Source organism: Hyperolius riggenbachi, chromosome 6 (genome assembly GCF_040937935.1).
Source record: "Hyperolius riggenbachi isolate aHypRig1 chromosome 6, aHypRig1.pri, whole genome shotgun sequence".
Lineage (NCBI taxonomy): Eukaryota > Metazoa > Chordata > Amphibia > Anura > Hyperoliidae > Hyperolius > Hyperolius riggenbachi.
Window position 1 is genome coordinate 75552058 of NC_090651.1, and position 15361 is coordinate 75567418.

Sequence of the window (15361 nt, forward strand, 5' to 3'; positions counted from 1 at the left end):
ATCCGACTCTCCTGAACAGATTTAAGCCAGGTTTGTTGGATCGCTTTGCTTCTCCGCGTTATCCCGCCCCGGAGAGCCTCAGTGCATCTGGTTCCCTGGTGTCCAATAACGGGTTAATGCCTTCATCATCTAAAACTAATTTAAAATGTATTTATGACTCAGACATGAGAATCAAACAAACCAGAATCTGATCACGTCCGTAGGAAGAGAAAAAGAGCGAAAAAAGCTCCTCGGCCGAGCTGCGATCTGAATGCCGCTGCCATCCCTGGGCAGCCATAATGCGCAGGATGCCCTTAATGAAGATCATAACAATTATAGAGACAATTACAGACCCTTTGGAGCTGAAACGGGCATCGGCCTCACCTCCGCCACGCCATTCTGCCAAAAGGGAAAGGATAGATGGCGGGAGGAAGGAGATAAGCGCTGTAAACGTAAGACTGAGAAAGGAAAAATCGGGCGAGAGCGGTCAGAAATTTCCTCTGTCTTGCTGAATGGTCCGCACTCATAAAAAAGTCGATAGACGCGGCAAGGAGGAGATGTTTACAGCGGAGAAGGGGGGGGGGGGACTCCCATCCATCGCAACATCTGGTTAAGTACTGTTCCGTCCACTGCCAGGCTACCTAATTAGCACAACACTTGTGCCGGGAAATGAGGCTGACGCTCACACCACAAGCGCTGGACGGCAGCTGGAGGATGTAAGTGAGCGCGGCAGTATCGCTGCGTGTGAGGTAGCGAAGAGGGGGTGCCTGGGTAAGCAGTCCTCCAGTGACTGCAAGTCTTTTAAATAGTTTTGCTGTGCAGCTTGTGGTCATAAAGAACAAAAAAAAAAGTTGCGTTTGTTAGCTTTCCTTTCATGTCCGACAAAATAAAACTTTTTTTTTCTGCTTAACCCTTCCAACACCAGCAGTGCATGACAAAGTAAAAGGACTTACAAAGGTTTTGTCCAATTTTCTCTTTAAAAATAACTTGAAATGAGAATGTGGATTGACGTTTTGCCTAATCCTAACTATTCCTTTACCCTTAACCATAAACCCTTCATAACCCTAACCTGTCACCTAACCCATTCCTTTGCTAATGCCTTATGCTAGCCATCACCCACCCAATACCTAACCATATTACCTCCACTACTTGGGGCAGCATGGTGGCGTAGTGGATATCACTCTTGCCTTGCAGCACTGGGTCTCTGGTTCGAATCCCAGCCAGGGCACTATCTGCACAGAGGTCTCACATTCCTCCTACATCCCAAAAACATACAAATAACTTAATTTGTTCCCTCCTAAAATTGGCCCTAGACTATGGTGGGCTTATGACTATGGTAGGAATTAGATTGTGAGCTCCTCTGAAAGAGTTAGTGACAAGACTGCATATGCTCTACAGATTTGTGGAAGATGTCAGCACTTTACAAATAACAGAATAATCATAATTCTTAAAAAGTGCCTAACCCTAGCTTCCCTCGCAATTTATAATTTCCCCTACCCTCAACCAATCTCTTTTCCTAACCATTCAACACAGCCTAACCCTAATCTACCTCAAAGCTCCCCTAGCACTAACCTTCCCTAATTTCACTTATTCCTGAAAGGAGTAAAAAAAAAACTATTTAACCATTTACCGACATCCTAACGTATTAAAACGTCATGCTTACCGCTATTAACAGCAACATGACGTTTTAATACGTCGCGCATTCCCGCCGCTGCTACCGCCGTGTGTCCGCCGCTACCGCCGCCATTACCGTCGGGATCCCGTGCTGGGCGATTGGGGAAGAGGACTGAACAGTCCTCTACCCAATCGCAGTGCCTGGAGTGAATGGACGTGACCGCGAACAGCGGCTACGTCCATTCACATAAACAGGAAATGTAACAGTTTAATAAAGTGTGTAAAAAAAAAAAAAAAAAAAGTGAACACGTCCTATGAGTGTTCACCAGCGCCATCTTGTGGCCAAAAAGTATATTACACTTACAAAATACATACATTTTTAAGTATATACACATCATTAATAAAATTACACTTCCAACCCTCCCCCCCAAAAAAAACACTTGTAAAAAAAAAAATCAGCTTAAAAAAATAAAATAAATAGTTGCCTTAGGGACTCAGCTTTTTTTATTCTATATTTTATGGGGGAAAATTAATTTTAATTTATTACATAGGGGCTTGTAATTATGGCCAGAACAAACAGAAAAATAACCACTTATATTTCAAAATAATATACTGTCGCCATACATTGTGGTAGGGACATAATCTAAACGGTTTAATTATCGGGACCACTGGGCAAATAAAACGTGTTTGTTTTATCCACAGGAGAATGTTTAATTTTAAAACTATAAAGGCTGAACACTGAGAAATAATGATTTTTTTTCTTTTTTTTTCTGTTTTTCTCATTAAAATGCATTTAGAATAAAAAAATTCTTAGCAAAATGTACTATCCACAGAAAGCCTAATTGGTGGCGAAAAAAACGAGGTATAGATCATTTTCTTGTGATAAGTAGTAATAAAGTTATTAGGGAATAAAAGGGAGGAGCGCTGACAACGGAAAATTGCTCTGGTCCGTTAGGATAAAAACCCTTGGGGGTGAACTGGTTAAACAGTCAATAACTGTTCTACTGCTAACTTAGCCAAAGCCCTGGAAAACACAAAGGTCCATATGAAATGTATGTTTTCTCCTTAGTTTTCTCCTAGGTGATATTTTTCCACTTTGTCAATAAAATTAATTTTAAACACTCAGCGAGAAAGAAAATACTCAGAATAATTTTGATAGTACCTTTTCAACTACCGGCACTTTTTGGTACTTTTTCAATAGCAAAGTGCAGGAAAAATTATTTGAAAGAGAATATGAAAAATGATCTCCTATGAGAAAATTCAGGAGAAACAGTTGATGGGCCAAAGACCTTTAAGGTCCAAATGACTTGCCTGGGGTAACTAAAGCTGTAGCTGATTAAGGACCTGCAAATCCCAGAATAATCTAATAAGGAGGCCCAGCCTCCCAACCCCACCTTTCTCGAAAAAGTATTGCTAAGGCATGTGTCAGAAGTACAGAAGACAAATATCAATAATTTTCAAGTGTGAAATGTGTACTTTTTAGTCTAAAGTACAAATTGATAAGTGATGCCTTGGAAACTGCCCTCCTCCTGCTGCAGGTGTATTTATTTTCACAAAGCAGCAGAAGGCATTACAACTCTGGAAGAGTATCACCTTCACCAATCAATACCTGGCAGACTGAATACTCGCCGTGCTGGCAGGAAGGCTGAGCTATGCATGTGGCCGTCTCAACCAAGGCGGCACATTTAAAATAAAATTCAAAACATCCCTAGTGATATATACATCTGAAGTAAGCGGATTGTTTTTCAGTGAGTTCAATTTCACTTTAAAGTTAACTTGAACTGTTTTGCATTGTTTTTATTTGTTATGCATACTTTAATTTGTTATATATCAATCTAAACTCGCAAGTTCAAGGGATGTTATCTTTGCCTATTGACACAATGACCTGGAACAAGCATGCAGCCAGTAAGGTTCTATATACTGTAGCTTCTGTTCTTACTGAGGGCCCTTATCCGCTAAGCGCAATTCAAACTGAAAATCGAATTCCACCCGTTTTGCCAATCGCTACAGCATCACGATTGACACGTAAATCACAGTGGGCTTGATTTACAAAGCCGTGCTAACTGTTTAGCACGGGCGTGCTAAGCAGTTAGCACGTGAAGTGCAGTTCGCGGACTTTTGCGCACGCAAAGTGCTGCAATTTTCACGATCGTGGACATTTGCGCACGCAAAAGTCAGCGCTCACGCAAATCACACCACTAAACAGTTAGCACGGCTTTGTGAATCAAGCCCAGTGCTGTTTTTGCACTAGTGCAATTCCATTTTCTTCAAATCACAATCGCCGTTCTGCACGATTCTTGGCGCAATTGTGATTTTGCAAGCAATCACATTTCCTAATGGAAAAGCACCCTTATTCCAAGTCAGCGACTAAGGAATGAGATTAGATTCGGCATGTTAGTCCTGGAGTTTGCATGTTTAAAAATACCGTTTACAATGCAGCTTCCATATTGTATCTTTTTAGATATCAGGTGATTCCAAGACACTTTCAGCTATCTGTTGAAGAACAACATGTCCCAGCATGCACAGCCAGCCAATGCAGAGGGATAGGAAACTTCCTAGATCACTTAAAATTAAATCATTTATTTCTCAGACAACAGAGTTAATTTTACATTTATATCTGAGATTTCCTAATTAAGTATACCCCACATCTCTAAATAGGCTTCTGCTGCGCCTCTCTCTGTAATCAAGGGCAGAAAAAATGCAGGAAGTGCAGGCCGCAATGGGCAAAGAACAAAACATATTTACAACATACCCTGCTGGTACGCAGAGCTGACCATCAAATTATCTTAAAAATCTATCTTGCTGAAATGGCTGTGAAAACGGCACCTACTCAAGGTCAGGGAATGAGGAAAACTGCCGGTGCATGTTTTTTTCCCTTTTTCTTTTCTCCGCAGAGGTAATTATAGCAAACTTTGTTCCTAGAGAGACGCTAGTCTTTGTGCCCCTCAGTCTACTTCCCATGTCCCTTTAAACCAGGGATCCCGGGAGGACTGTGTCACTCTTTGAACAGTTTAGCAGTGTGAAGACCTTCGGCCTGTCAGGAAGGAAGCTGGATCTTTATATTCTACTCCAGGAATGTCGCTAATTCAACACCAATACACTCCTGGATCTTCATACCAAGGCGGTGACATCAGAGCAAGCCGCCACCACATTGTCATTCCATCAGCTACAGCGCTGGTGACACGGTGGGAAGGAGCCTAATGACATCACACTCATTCTTTGCCTGCAGGTCCACTCTACACTGATACAACTGATTTCACCTTAAAAACATTTTTTTCCCTCACCATCATTAGTTTAAATGCAGTTACTTTGCAGATTCATCTGAAAGAGGCTCTGATCTTCCTTCAGAAAATCTCAAAAGGATGCTGAAACCAGACACATCAGTATTTATCATGTAGGGCGCAGTATTGTAATGGGACATTATAAACGGGTCATTATATTCCCTCAAATCAGCTCTGATTTACAATGCATTAGTAGTCAATGTATCGCCTCCCCAGGGCCGGATTTCTGGAAAGACCACAAAGGCCCGGGCCTTGGGCAGCTGCAGTCCAGTGGGGCACTTGAACATGAAATAGGGGTTGCTACATATGAAAGAAAAGGCAGCAAGTGAAAAGGGAAGCAGATGTCCAAGAAAGCTGTATATGAAGAGAGGAGCTTCAGTACATGGATGATACACATGGAAGAGGGGGCTGCACATGGAATGGGAGAGGGGCTGCTGTACAAGGATGATACACATGGAAGAGGGGGCTGCACATGGGATGGGAGGGGGGCTGCTGTATATGGATGATACACATGGAAGAGGGGGCTGCACATGGAATGGGAGAGGGGCTGCTGTACATGGATGATACACATGGAAGAGGGGGCTGCACATAGAATGGGAGAGGGGCTGCTGTACATGGATGATATACATGGAAAAGGGGGCTGCACCTGGAATGGGAGAGGGGCTGCTGTACATCAATGATACACATGGAAGAGGGGGCTGCACATAGAATGGGAGAGGGGCTGCTGTACATGGATGATACACATGGAAAAAGGGGCTGCACCTGGAATGGGAGAGGGGCTGCTGCACATGGATGATACACATGGAAGAGGGGGCTGCACATGGAATGGGAGGGCTGCTGTACATGGATGATACACATGGAAGAGGGGGCTGTACATAGAATGGGAGAGGGGCTGCTGTACATGGATGATACACATGTAAGAGGGGGCTGTACATAGAATGGGAGAGGGGCTGCTGTACATGGATGATACACATGGAAGAGGGGGTTGCACATAGAATGGGAGAGGGGCTGCTGTACATGGATGATACAGATGGAAAATGGGGCTGCACCTGGAATGGGAGAGGGGCTGCTGTACATGGATGATACACATGGAAGAGGGGGTTGCACATAGAATGTGAGAGGGGCTGCTGTACATGGATGATACACATAGAAGAGGGGGCTGTACATAGAATGGGAGAGGGGCTGCTGTACATGGATGATACACATGTAAGAGGGGGCTGTACATAGAATGGAAGAGGGGCTGCTGTACATGGATGATACACATGGAAGAGGGGGCTGTACATAGAATGGGAGAGGGGCTGCTGTACATGGATGATACACATGGAAGAGGGGGCTGCACATAGAATGGGAGAGGGGCTGCTGTACATGGATGATACAGATGGAAAATGGGGCTGCACCTGGAATGGGAGAGGGGCTGCTGTACATGGATGATACACATGGAAGAGGGGGTTGCACATAGAATGTGAGAGGGGCTGCTGTACATGGATGATACACATGGAAGAGGGGGCTGTACATAGAATGGGAGAGGGGCTGCTGTACATGGATGATACACATGTAAGAGGGGGCTGTACATAGAATGGAAGAGGGGCTGCTGTACATGGATGATACACATGGAAGAGGGGGCTGTACATAGAATGGAAGAGGGGCTGCTGTACATGGATGATACACATGGAAGAGGGGGCTGTACATAGAATGGAAGAGGGGCTGCTGTACATGGATGATACACATGGAAGAGGGGGCTGTACATAGAATGGGAGAGGGGCTGCTGTACATGGATGATACACATGGAAGAGGGGGCTGCACATAGAATGGGAGAGGGGCTGCTGTACATGGATGATACAGATGGAAAATGGGGCTGCACCTGGAATGGGAGAGGGGCTGCTGTACATGGATTATACACATGGAAGAGGGGGCTGCACATAGAATGGGAGAGGGGCTGCTGTACATGGATGATACACATGGAAGAGGGGGCTGTACATGGAATGGGAGGGGCTGCTGTACATGGATGATACACATGGAAGAGAGGGGCTGCACATGGAATGGGAGAGGGGCTGCTGTACATGGATGATACACATGGAAGAGGGGGCTGTACATGGAATGGGAGGGGCTGCTGTACATGGATGATACACATGGAAGAGAGGGGCTGCACATGGAATGGGAGAGGGGCTGCTGTACATGGATGATACAGATGGAAGAGGGGGCTGCACATGGAATGGGAGAGGCACTGCTGCACATGGAAGAGGAGCCTCAATATACTTGGCCTAGGGGCAGAAAAAGTATAATCCCTCCTTGCGCCTCCCCAAAAGTAAAGCCACCAAATACTGCAGTGGCCAGGGCCCTTATCCTGTCAAAAGTCCTTCTTAGTTTATGTTCATAACCAAACCAAAAAAATAAATTATTTTTTTTTCCTTCCATTGCTACCCATAATGTCAATAAAAGGGCAGAGGGGGGCATACCTAACAATCATACCTAACAATCCTTTCTACCCTTTGCCTAACAACACCTGGAACCCTGCACTGGGCACAGTATTTTTGATGTACAGCTAATTGTCTGGATTGTGTACTGGTTAAGGACTCTGCCAGGGTTCGAATCTCGGCTCTTCCTGTTCAGAGCACCTATTCAGTAAGGAGACCTTGGGCAAGACTCCCTAACACTGTTACTGTCTATAGAGCGTGCCCTTGTGGCTGCAGCTCTAGCGCTATAAGTCTGCCACGAGGAAAGCGCAATGTAAATGTTATTTGTCTTGTCTTGTAATTCTGTAGCAAACTGAGGCTTACAAAATTTACTGAAAGGGATTCCATAAGGATCTATAACTGTTTTTTTTTATATACAGCTTTATTATTCATGACAAAACTGCAAAACCAGCATTTAGTGCAGACAGAGGAGAGAGTCCTAACTCAGTGGATTGTCGAAAAATAATTTGTCAGCAAATGTTTTATAAGTAGGGGGAATTTTACAACCACGAAAAAAGTGATGTCAGTGCCGACCACTGAGTGATGCCAATATGTGCCTGTTCTAAATAAACTCCAAGTACTTTTTTGTATGTTTTATAATATAAATTATATATATATATATATATATATATATATATATATATATATATTATTTCACATAACTGAGATACGGTTAACAAGTTGCAAGAATTATGGATAAAGATGTGCTCTGACTGCAAATTATCACGTATTCCTAATCAGGGCTTTTCGGGAACAAAGCTCTGGTTGGTAAATATGTACTATACAGTATACATGGCACATACATTTTTTTTCTCTCTTGGATTTAATATGATCTACCATAAACACAAAAGGCAAAGCACCAAAGCCCACCATATCAGTGGCCAAACACTGCTCCCCCTTTACTCTGCAGCCACTAATTAAATATTCTGGGCATGGAACTGGCATAGAAACTACCTAGCCCAGCCAAGCTTGGGCAGATGGGCGTCCAGCCGTACCTCTTTTTTTATCCCCTGCTTGTGGATTGCCAGGAATACCACTCTGCCTGTGAAGTGGGCAATGCGGCGGTCAGGGGGTGACTGTGCACAGGCAATGGGAGATCTCCTTTATCAATGCGACTGAAAGATCAGAATTCAGCCCTGTGATTTGGGAACATTTCATATTGCCAGCTGTAGCTCACCCAAACTTTAACCAACCCGTTTCAGTGCATGGCATCCCTCGGGCCGAATATTCAAAGCTTTATTTAAATCTGCCAAAGGGTCTTAACAGAGCTGGGTTTGCCCTACATTAACCACTGATACGCCTATCTTCAGAAACTTCTGAGTATTTACAAAGCACTTCATCATTTCCTGAGAACAACACCTGAATTTGTTCTTCCCTTGTTAAATGTCTGTTGACTTTAGTTGAATCCTCTGGCATGTCTATGCAACATTTTCCCTGTTCAATCTGTCTTGATTCTACCAATGTTTATAAAAAGACCAATAGCTCAATATATCAGTCTCCCTACAAAGGTGACAATAACACTACCATAAACAGTAGATAATGGGCCCAATCCAATTCACTTTTTATTCAAGTTTTCTTCTAGGTTATATTGCTCCACCAACCAAGAAAATACTCAGAATAATTTTGAAAGTATTTTTTCACCTACCTTTGGGTACTTTTCCGATTGCAAAGTGCTGAAAACTTATTTTAAACAGAAGATGAAAAATGATCACCTAGGAGAAAACTTAGGAAAAAAGTGTCCTCATTTAATTCATATTTCCTCCTAAGTTTTCTCCTAGGACAGGAATGTCCAAACTTTTTAGGCCAATGGCCGTATTGCCGTTCTTGAGAGTGCTAGGGGGCCGAACTACTGAAATGAAACATAATTTTTACTGATTGCCGTTAGGTACATTATGCCTAACATTTTGACAAATAAAACATTTCCATGGGAAATAACCTTTATCCCGTGTGCAGTTAGCACAGTGGCAGCTGCTAATCAGTGGCTGTTACTGCCACTGTTATAGTGGCAGCTGATAATCAGTGGCTGCTACTGCTACAGTGCTGGCTGATAACCTATAGGTGAGCAAAGGGAGAGGCAGAGCGTCCACACAAGGTGGCTCCTGCATGAGGCACTGTAGTTGTGGCCTTCATGGAATTACCAATTGAAGAGCTTTGGGGACCACCAGAAACGGCTCAATGGGCTGCATTTGGCTGCCGGGCCGGACTTTGGACATGCTTTTCCAAAGACACAATTATTCATCTTCTGTTTAAAATAACTTTTCAGCACTGTAAAGTTGAAAAAATTACCAAAAAGTCGGCAAAAAGGCACTATCAGAATTATTTTTTGGCCTGCTGGTGGAGGTCATTGTATTGATAAGGAATGAAAATATCACCTAGGAGAAAAAAGTTCTTAAATAAGGTGCTCAGTGAATCAAACAACAAAGGAAAGATTCAATAAACATTCAAATGACCAAATCTGACAATTTGTGATTTTCAGTTTTATATGTATATTTCACCATTATTTCTGTTATAGTAGTGCATGATCTATGTTTGTAAGTTTGCTCTGTAGTGTATGTCTTGCATACATGACCTGACAGCTGCTCTCTATTGGTTGTTGCATAAGCAATGACACTCATCTCGTCCCATTGTTCATGTTTATCAAAGTAACTAAAAACAAGTCCGTGAAATTGTTATTTGTTCTAGTGTCTTTTGGTCAGTGATAGCTGACACACCAGTAAATGTGTGATCAAAAATGGCCAGACAAATGTGTGATCAAAAATGGCCAGACAAATGTTTATAGACACCTTTAGAGCTTTTACACTCAGAAAGCAGTGCAAACACGAGGCAAGCATCATATGCATATGCTTTGCGTTTGTATTGCATCCATACCGTGTTCATCACTGTAAATGCAATATCCAAACACAGCAAAACAGAACGTGCTGCATTTGGAAAATCACAGCATGTCTCAAATGCGGTTGAACTGCCCATGATTACATCCCTTTAGGCTACTTATAAACAGTACATTTGGCCACCTGAGAGGATTGTTTGTGATCTAGTGTCAGTACAGCTGTTCCCCAACAATGTTTAGGTATTTGACATGCCAGATCCCAAAGCAAATGCCGTAACCACTATTATTCAGTGATTTCTGCCCTTCTCCATGGACACAGAACATATTGCTCAAGCGATTGCTTCTAAAAATGTTACCCAGAATGATCACCAATGATTGCTGAAGATGACAGTCATTGAGCACCTGTACAACAACCTACAACTTATGAGATAAAATCTCAGTTACCAAAGACCAATAAATGGTGAGATAAAGTCTCAAGATGCATCCAGTACATTGTTTTAAAGGGAACCTTAACTGAGAGGGATATGGCTGCTTCCTTTTAAACAATACCAGTTGCATGGCAGCCCTGCTGATCTCTTTGGCTACAGTAGTGGTTGAATCACACACCTGAAACAAGCATGCAGCTAATCCAGTTTTACTTCAGTCATAGCACCTGATCTGCGTGCTTGTTGAGGGGCTGTGGCTAAAAGTATTAGAGACACAGGATCAGCAGGAGAGTCAGGCAACTGGTATTATTTTAAAAGGAAAACTCCATATCCTTCTCAGTTTAGGTTCCCTTTAAACCAATTCCCAAACTAGGAAACTTGTAATGTGGGAGAAGCACAGAAAGGCACAACCTCTGTGTACAGCAGAAAGCAGAGTCTCTATATATAATGAGCAAGCTATTTCCATCGCTCATTATTACTATAATATTATTATTAAGGATTTAAACTAAACCCGAGTCTGAGGGAACAAGATGACTTTTGTTTAGCTGGGGCTTCTTGCAGCACCCCATAGTGAGTCAGGTTCTTTGGAGTCCTCCAGGTCCATTGAGCTGCTGTCAGCCAAATTAAAGATCTATGGCGCATGCGCTGTCCTGGCCATGTGCCTCCTAGGTCGCCCTCCCGCACCCAAGTGCGTTGTGCGCATGCGCAGTTGCAGGTCTATACAACCTGTGCATGCACAGAATGCTCTCATCTACAGGAGTGTGATCAAGGAGGCGCACTGCTTTGGACAGCGCATGCGCAGTAGCCCACAGATCAGCCAGTTGTGAACTTTAATTTGGATAACGGCAGCACAATGGAGGAGACTGTGAGCGGACCAAAGTACCTGACAGACAACTGGGGGGGGGGGGGGCTCTAGAAAGAGCCCCAGGTAAGTAAGAGTAATTTTGTTCCGCTGTCTCAGGTTTAATTTATGTAGTGCCACCAATTTTTATTCTGCCGGACAAAGTAAGATGCAAACATGGGTGCAGGATACTGGTATAATGCATTCAGACAGCATGTAACAAAACATACAGCTATTACAATAAACATTAGAGGAGAGGACCCTGCCCTTAAAGCTTACAATACTATACCTCAGATCTAATATCACCACCTCTGCCAAGGCTGTATTTTGGCAGAAAGTCAATTATTCTACCAGAATGCTTTCGGTGAAAACCCACACAAAACGCAGAGGGGAAAACTCCATTTAGATAATCTACCTGGTAGGATTTAAACCCAAGGACCCACTGATGCAAGATAACCAGCAGCACTAACCACTTGCCCGCCATGTTTTCATATAACACAATGATACTATTATTTGGAGCACATCTCTTTCAGAAATATACAGTATATATAATTGGGTTACCAAATATAAACATGAGATAAAAAAAAACCAATAAAACAGCGTACAGAGCTAAAAAAAAAAAAAAAAAAGTACACCTTCAAGAGTTTGATCATAGAATTTCTGAATGTTTTACGGACGTATTGATCTGTGGATGGGCACAGATAAAAACATACATGTACATAAGCATACGTAAGGGAGTAACAAAAAAAATACACAATTTAGGAGGCAGACTGGTCGATAAATGAGAAAATGTGTGGAGAAAAAATGTGCACAAACTAGAAAACACTTCAAAACATTATACATGCGGGCTGTAATTTTTTCTAGATGCTTTGGCCCCTTTTACACTTAATCAGTTGGTGTGCGTTAGTACGCGCTGGTACGCGTTAGTATGCGTTTTTTTCCATAGCAGTGCATTGTGACAAAGATTTCAGTTAAAACGCGTTAAGTATGAAAGGTGCCATAGAAAAACATGGGCATTACTTTGAAAATCAGTTTTCTTTCAGTTTTAACTGAGAGCAACTGATTAAGTGTAAAAGGGCCCTTTGGCTTTGTGGCCTGTATGTTTTGTATGAATATACACATGCGACCGTGGAAAGACAAGGCATATACAGTATAAGTAACTGCTGCTGTTCACTGATGATGTCACACGCCCATATCACATTGTCACTCAGCATTCACCCACATAGCAAATGTCTGCAACGTTACTGCACGACAAACAGGACGCTATTAAAGCATCTATGCATCTGAGAGAACTTGATTTTTGTTTTCGGTAGCTACTTTGCCAAATCTTACAGACTCCACAGGAGAGATGCCTGCGCTCAAGTTCCTGGGTCTGCACACACCTGTCTGGGCTATTATATTTTTCATTAATTTAACGACATGGAAAATGCAAGAGGAGGAAGTAGCAGACACCCCAAGGTGGTAGACAAACTCCCAGATCCCCATGGTAAACGGGAACAAAGCCAAGAACTACGGTGAGGGGTTTTTGCCATTGAAGTCTGAAACCCGACGAGTTAAGCCTTACCAGACTACCACCACTAAAATACTTATATATCACTTATTTTATTTGTTTTATACATAGCCCTGATACATTCTCTAATCCTATTACTGATCTTGAAGGGGATTACGACGTAAAGTCCCACACTCTCTAGGACTAGTTTAGGGGGAAGCCAATTAACCTACCAGTATGCTTTTTTGTTTATAAACACACCCTCCTTACAACCTTGAAGTAAATGACTTAATAATAGGCAACTAGTTATGCATTGTTGTATACACAGCTGTTTAATAAAGCAATGAACACACCACGTCTAGTAATAATGAACAGCAACCGGTTGCCACCTTTCATCGCTTTAGAGCAGTCAAAGTAATAATAGATTAAATCTGATTGGTCGCTATGAGTTATTGCTATTACACATTACTATTTGCGTTATTAAACAAGCCCAGATGTGTAAAGTATATTACACGTGGGATATTACTAGCCTGCGGAAAGATTGCCCCCAGCGGCACAAGGGCTCTACAATCTGATATGTTAAACCCAGCAGCTGTGTCGCTAAGACGGGGCCTAGCCCAATGCCTTTTCCCCAGCACAGAGCCGGAGATTTACAAGGCGGAGAGCCTTTACGGCTGCTGAGATCGGGAAAGGTACACAGGGCTTAACGTGAAGCCTTTTTAGTAGCGAAAAGTTAACTCAGTATTTAATTCGAGTCGACAGCACAGGAAAGTGCCTTACGCAGGAGAGAAAACGACAGGACATCTCAATTACCCTCTGTGGCGTCGTAACGAGAAGACGCTGCCACGCGGAAGGCAGGGGGGAAAAAAACGACGGCTGCGCTTTACGGAGAGATGAGAAATTTACACTCCGAGACGCAAGAAGAAAAATGAATAAAAGTTTTGCTTTGGTTTAAAAATTATCCGTGCGCTCCTACGGGAGGTTTTATCATTCGAGCTGCAAGCGCGTGTCACTTTTTATGCCAAGCTTGCTGGGAAAGTCAGCAGGAGACATTGCAGCGCTGTCAACTGCGCTGGTATTAGTGGTAAATGACTCTGCAAGGAGCCCTCTGCTTACACGCAGGCGTTTGCGTACGTTGCACTCACTTTTGTCACGTTCCTTTGTGAATGGGCGTTGTAAAAAGTCCTGGAGCTCGGTGGAGTTTGAGGATAGCCGAGGACAAGAGGTCATTCATATGTTTAGGGATAAAGCTGTATCAACTTACATCTCCTGAGACTCCACCAATTACAGGACAGATTATATGTAGCCTTCGTCATTGTAAAGGTCGCCAGTATCTCATATCTTTGCTGTGTGCTCCAACACCTGCTACTCTGGCACCACAAACAACATACAAATATATATATATATATATATATATATATATATATATATATATATATATATATGTCTTAGGAGAACATAGAGTGAAATAATGATGGATCAGTGCGTAACATAAAAAATAATAGTACTTACATCTTTCGTTGCGATCCTCCGGGCTTGAGGACGTTTCTCGGTCTGATATCAGACCGGAGACAGCAAACAGTTTTTTCCCAGCATCGTCCACTTTAAGTCCACCTGGGGAACCCGTTGGGATCTGCGCCCCAAACTCATATTCTTTACCATCTGCATCAGAAAAGCGCAGGTGTGGCGATTCAGTGTCATGGCAGCTTTTCAACCGTTTAGCCGGGGTGAAGGCAGACTGGTAACTTTCCCGCTCCTCGGGGGAAGTGAAGGGCCGGAAGGCACCCACCCCACTGTGATTCAGCATGCTGATTGGGGAGCAGTCTAAGTTTGGCGGGGCAAACTGCGGATGGAGGTGGAGTAAGGAAGGTGGAAAGTCGCGGTTGGAAAATGCCCCGGGAACACCGCCCTGGCGATGGTACATGGAGGTAAAAGTATAGGAGCCATTGGTAAATGGAATATGCACTTCTTTATCCACTGACACTGGCACCCCAAATGGCCTGGGTTGTTGGCAAGGTATGGAGGCATCCCGACTGGCTTCAGCAGTGGATGCCAGCACCATCAAGGCCGGTGACGCCAATGGGTTGGGCAGGAAGGAAGAGTTCTCCATCTTAAAGGCAGCCCGGTGGAGATCCATTGCCGATACGTTGGCCTTTGCCAAGTCAAAAATGTCCGTAAAGATTCCCTGGGTGGCAGGAGCAATGAGGTCTTGGCACCAAGTAGGAAACGTCACTTCATGTCTTCCCAGAGAAACCTGTGTTCACAGAAAGAGAAAGCGGAAGAGCCAAGTCAGTCTAGGCCTTAACGTACAGCAATCAATACATAATTATTGTTTGTGCTGCTGCCTCTTAGGTGTATGTATTGCAATTAACAAAATTATCAGACAAACAAACAGACCTTTAACATCAGAAGGACAGCTGAGACATGCTTTAACCGAGCACCTGTCTCCATT

General features: G+C 43.2%; 1 protein-coding gene across 5 annotated transcripts in view; it reads right to left on the minus strand.

Annotated features, from left to right (window-relative positions):
* The window catches only part of RNF220 (ring finger protein 220), a 338165-nt gene extending 323034 nt beyond the window's left edge, over nucleotides 1-15131 (minus strand). For 2 of the 5 annotated variants that reach the window (XM_068239539.1, XM_068239537.1), the window contains exon 1: nucleotides 14422-15061. In XM_068239539.1, the coding sequence (XP_068095640.1) occupies nucleotides 14422-15046 (625 nt within the window). In that variant the 5' untranslated portion in view covers nucleotides 15047-15061. Of the gene's footprint in view, nucleotides 1-14421 lie in introns of all 5 variants that reach the window. The other 3 variants (XM_068239542.1, XM_068239541.1, XM_068239540.1) reach the window with 3 other exon arrangements.
* Between the last annotated feature and the right edge of the window lie 230 nt (nucleotides 15132-15361).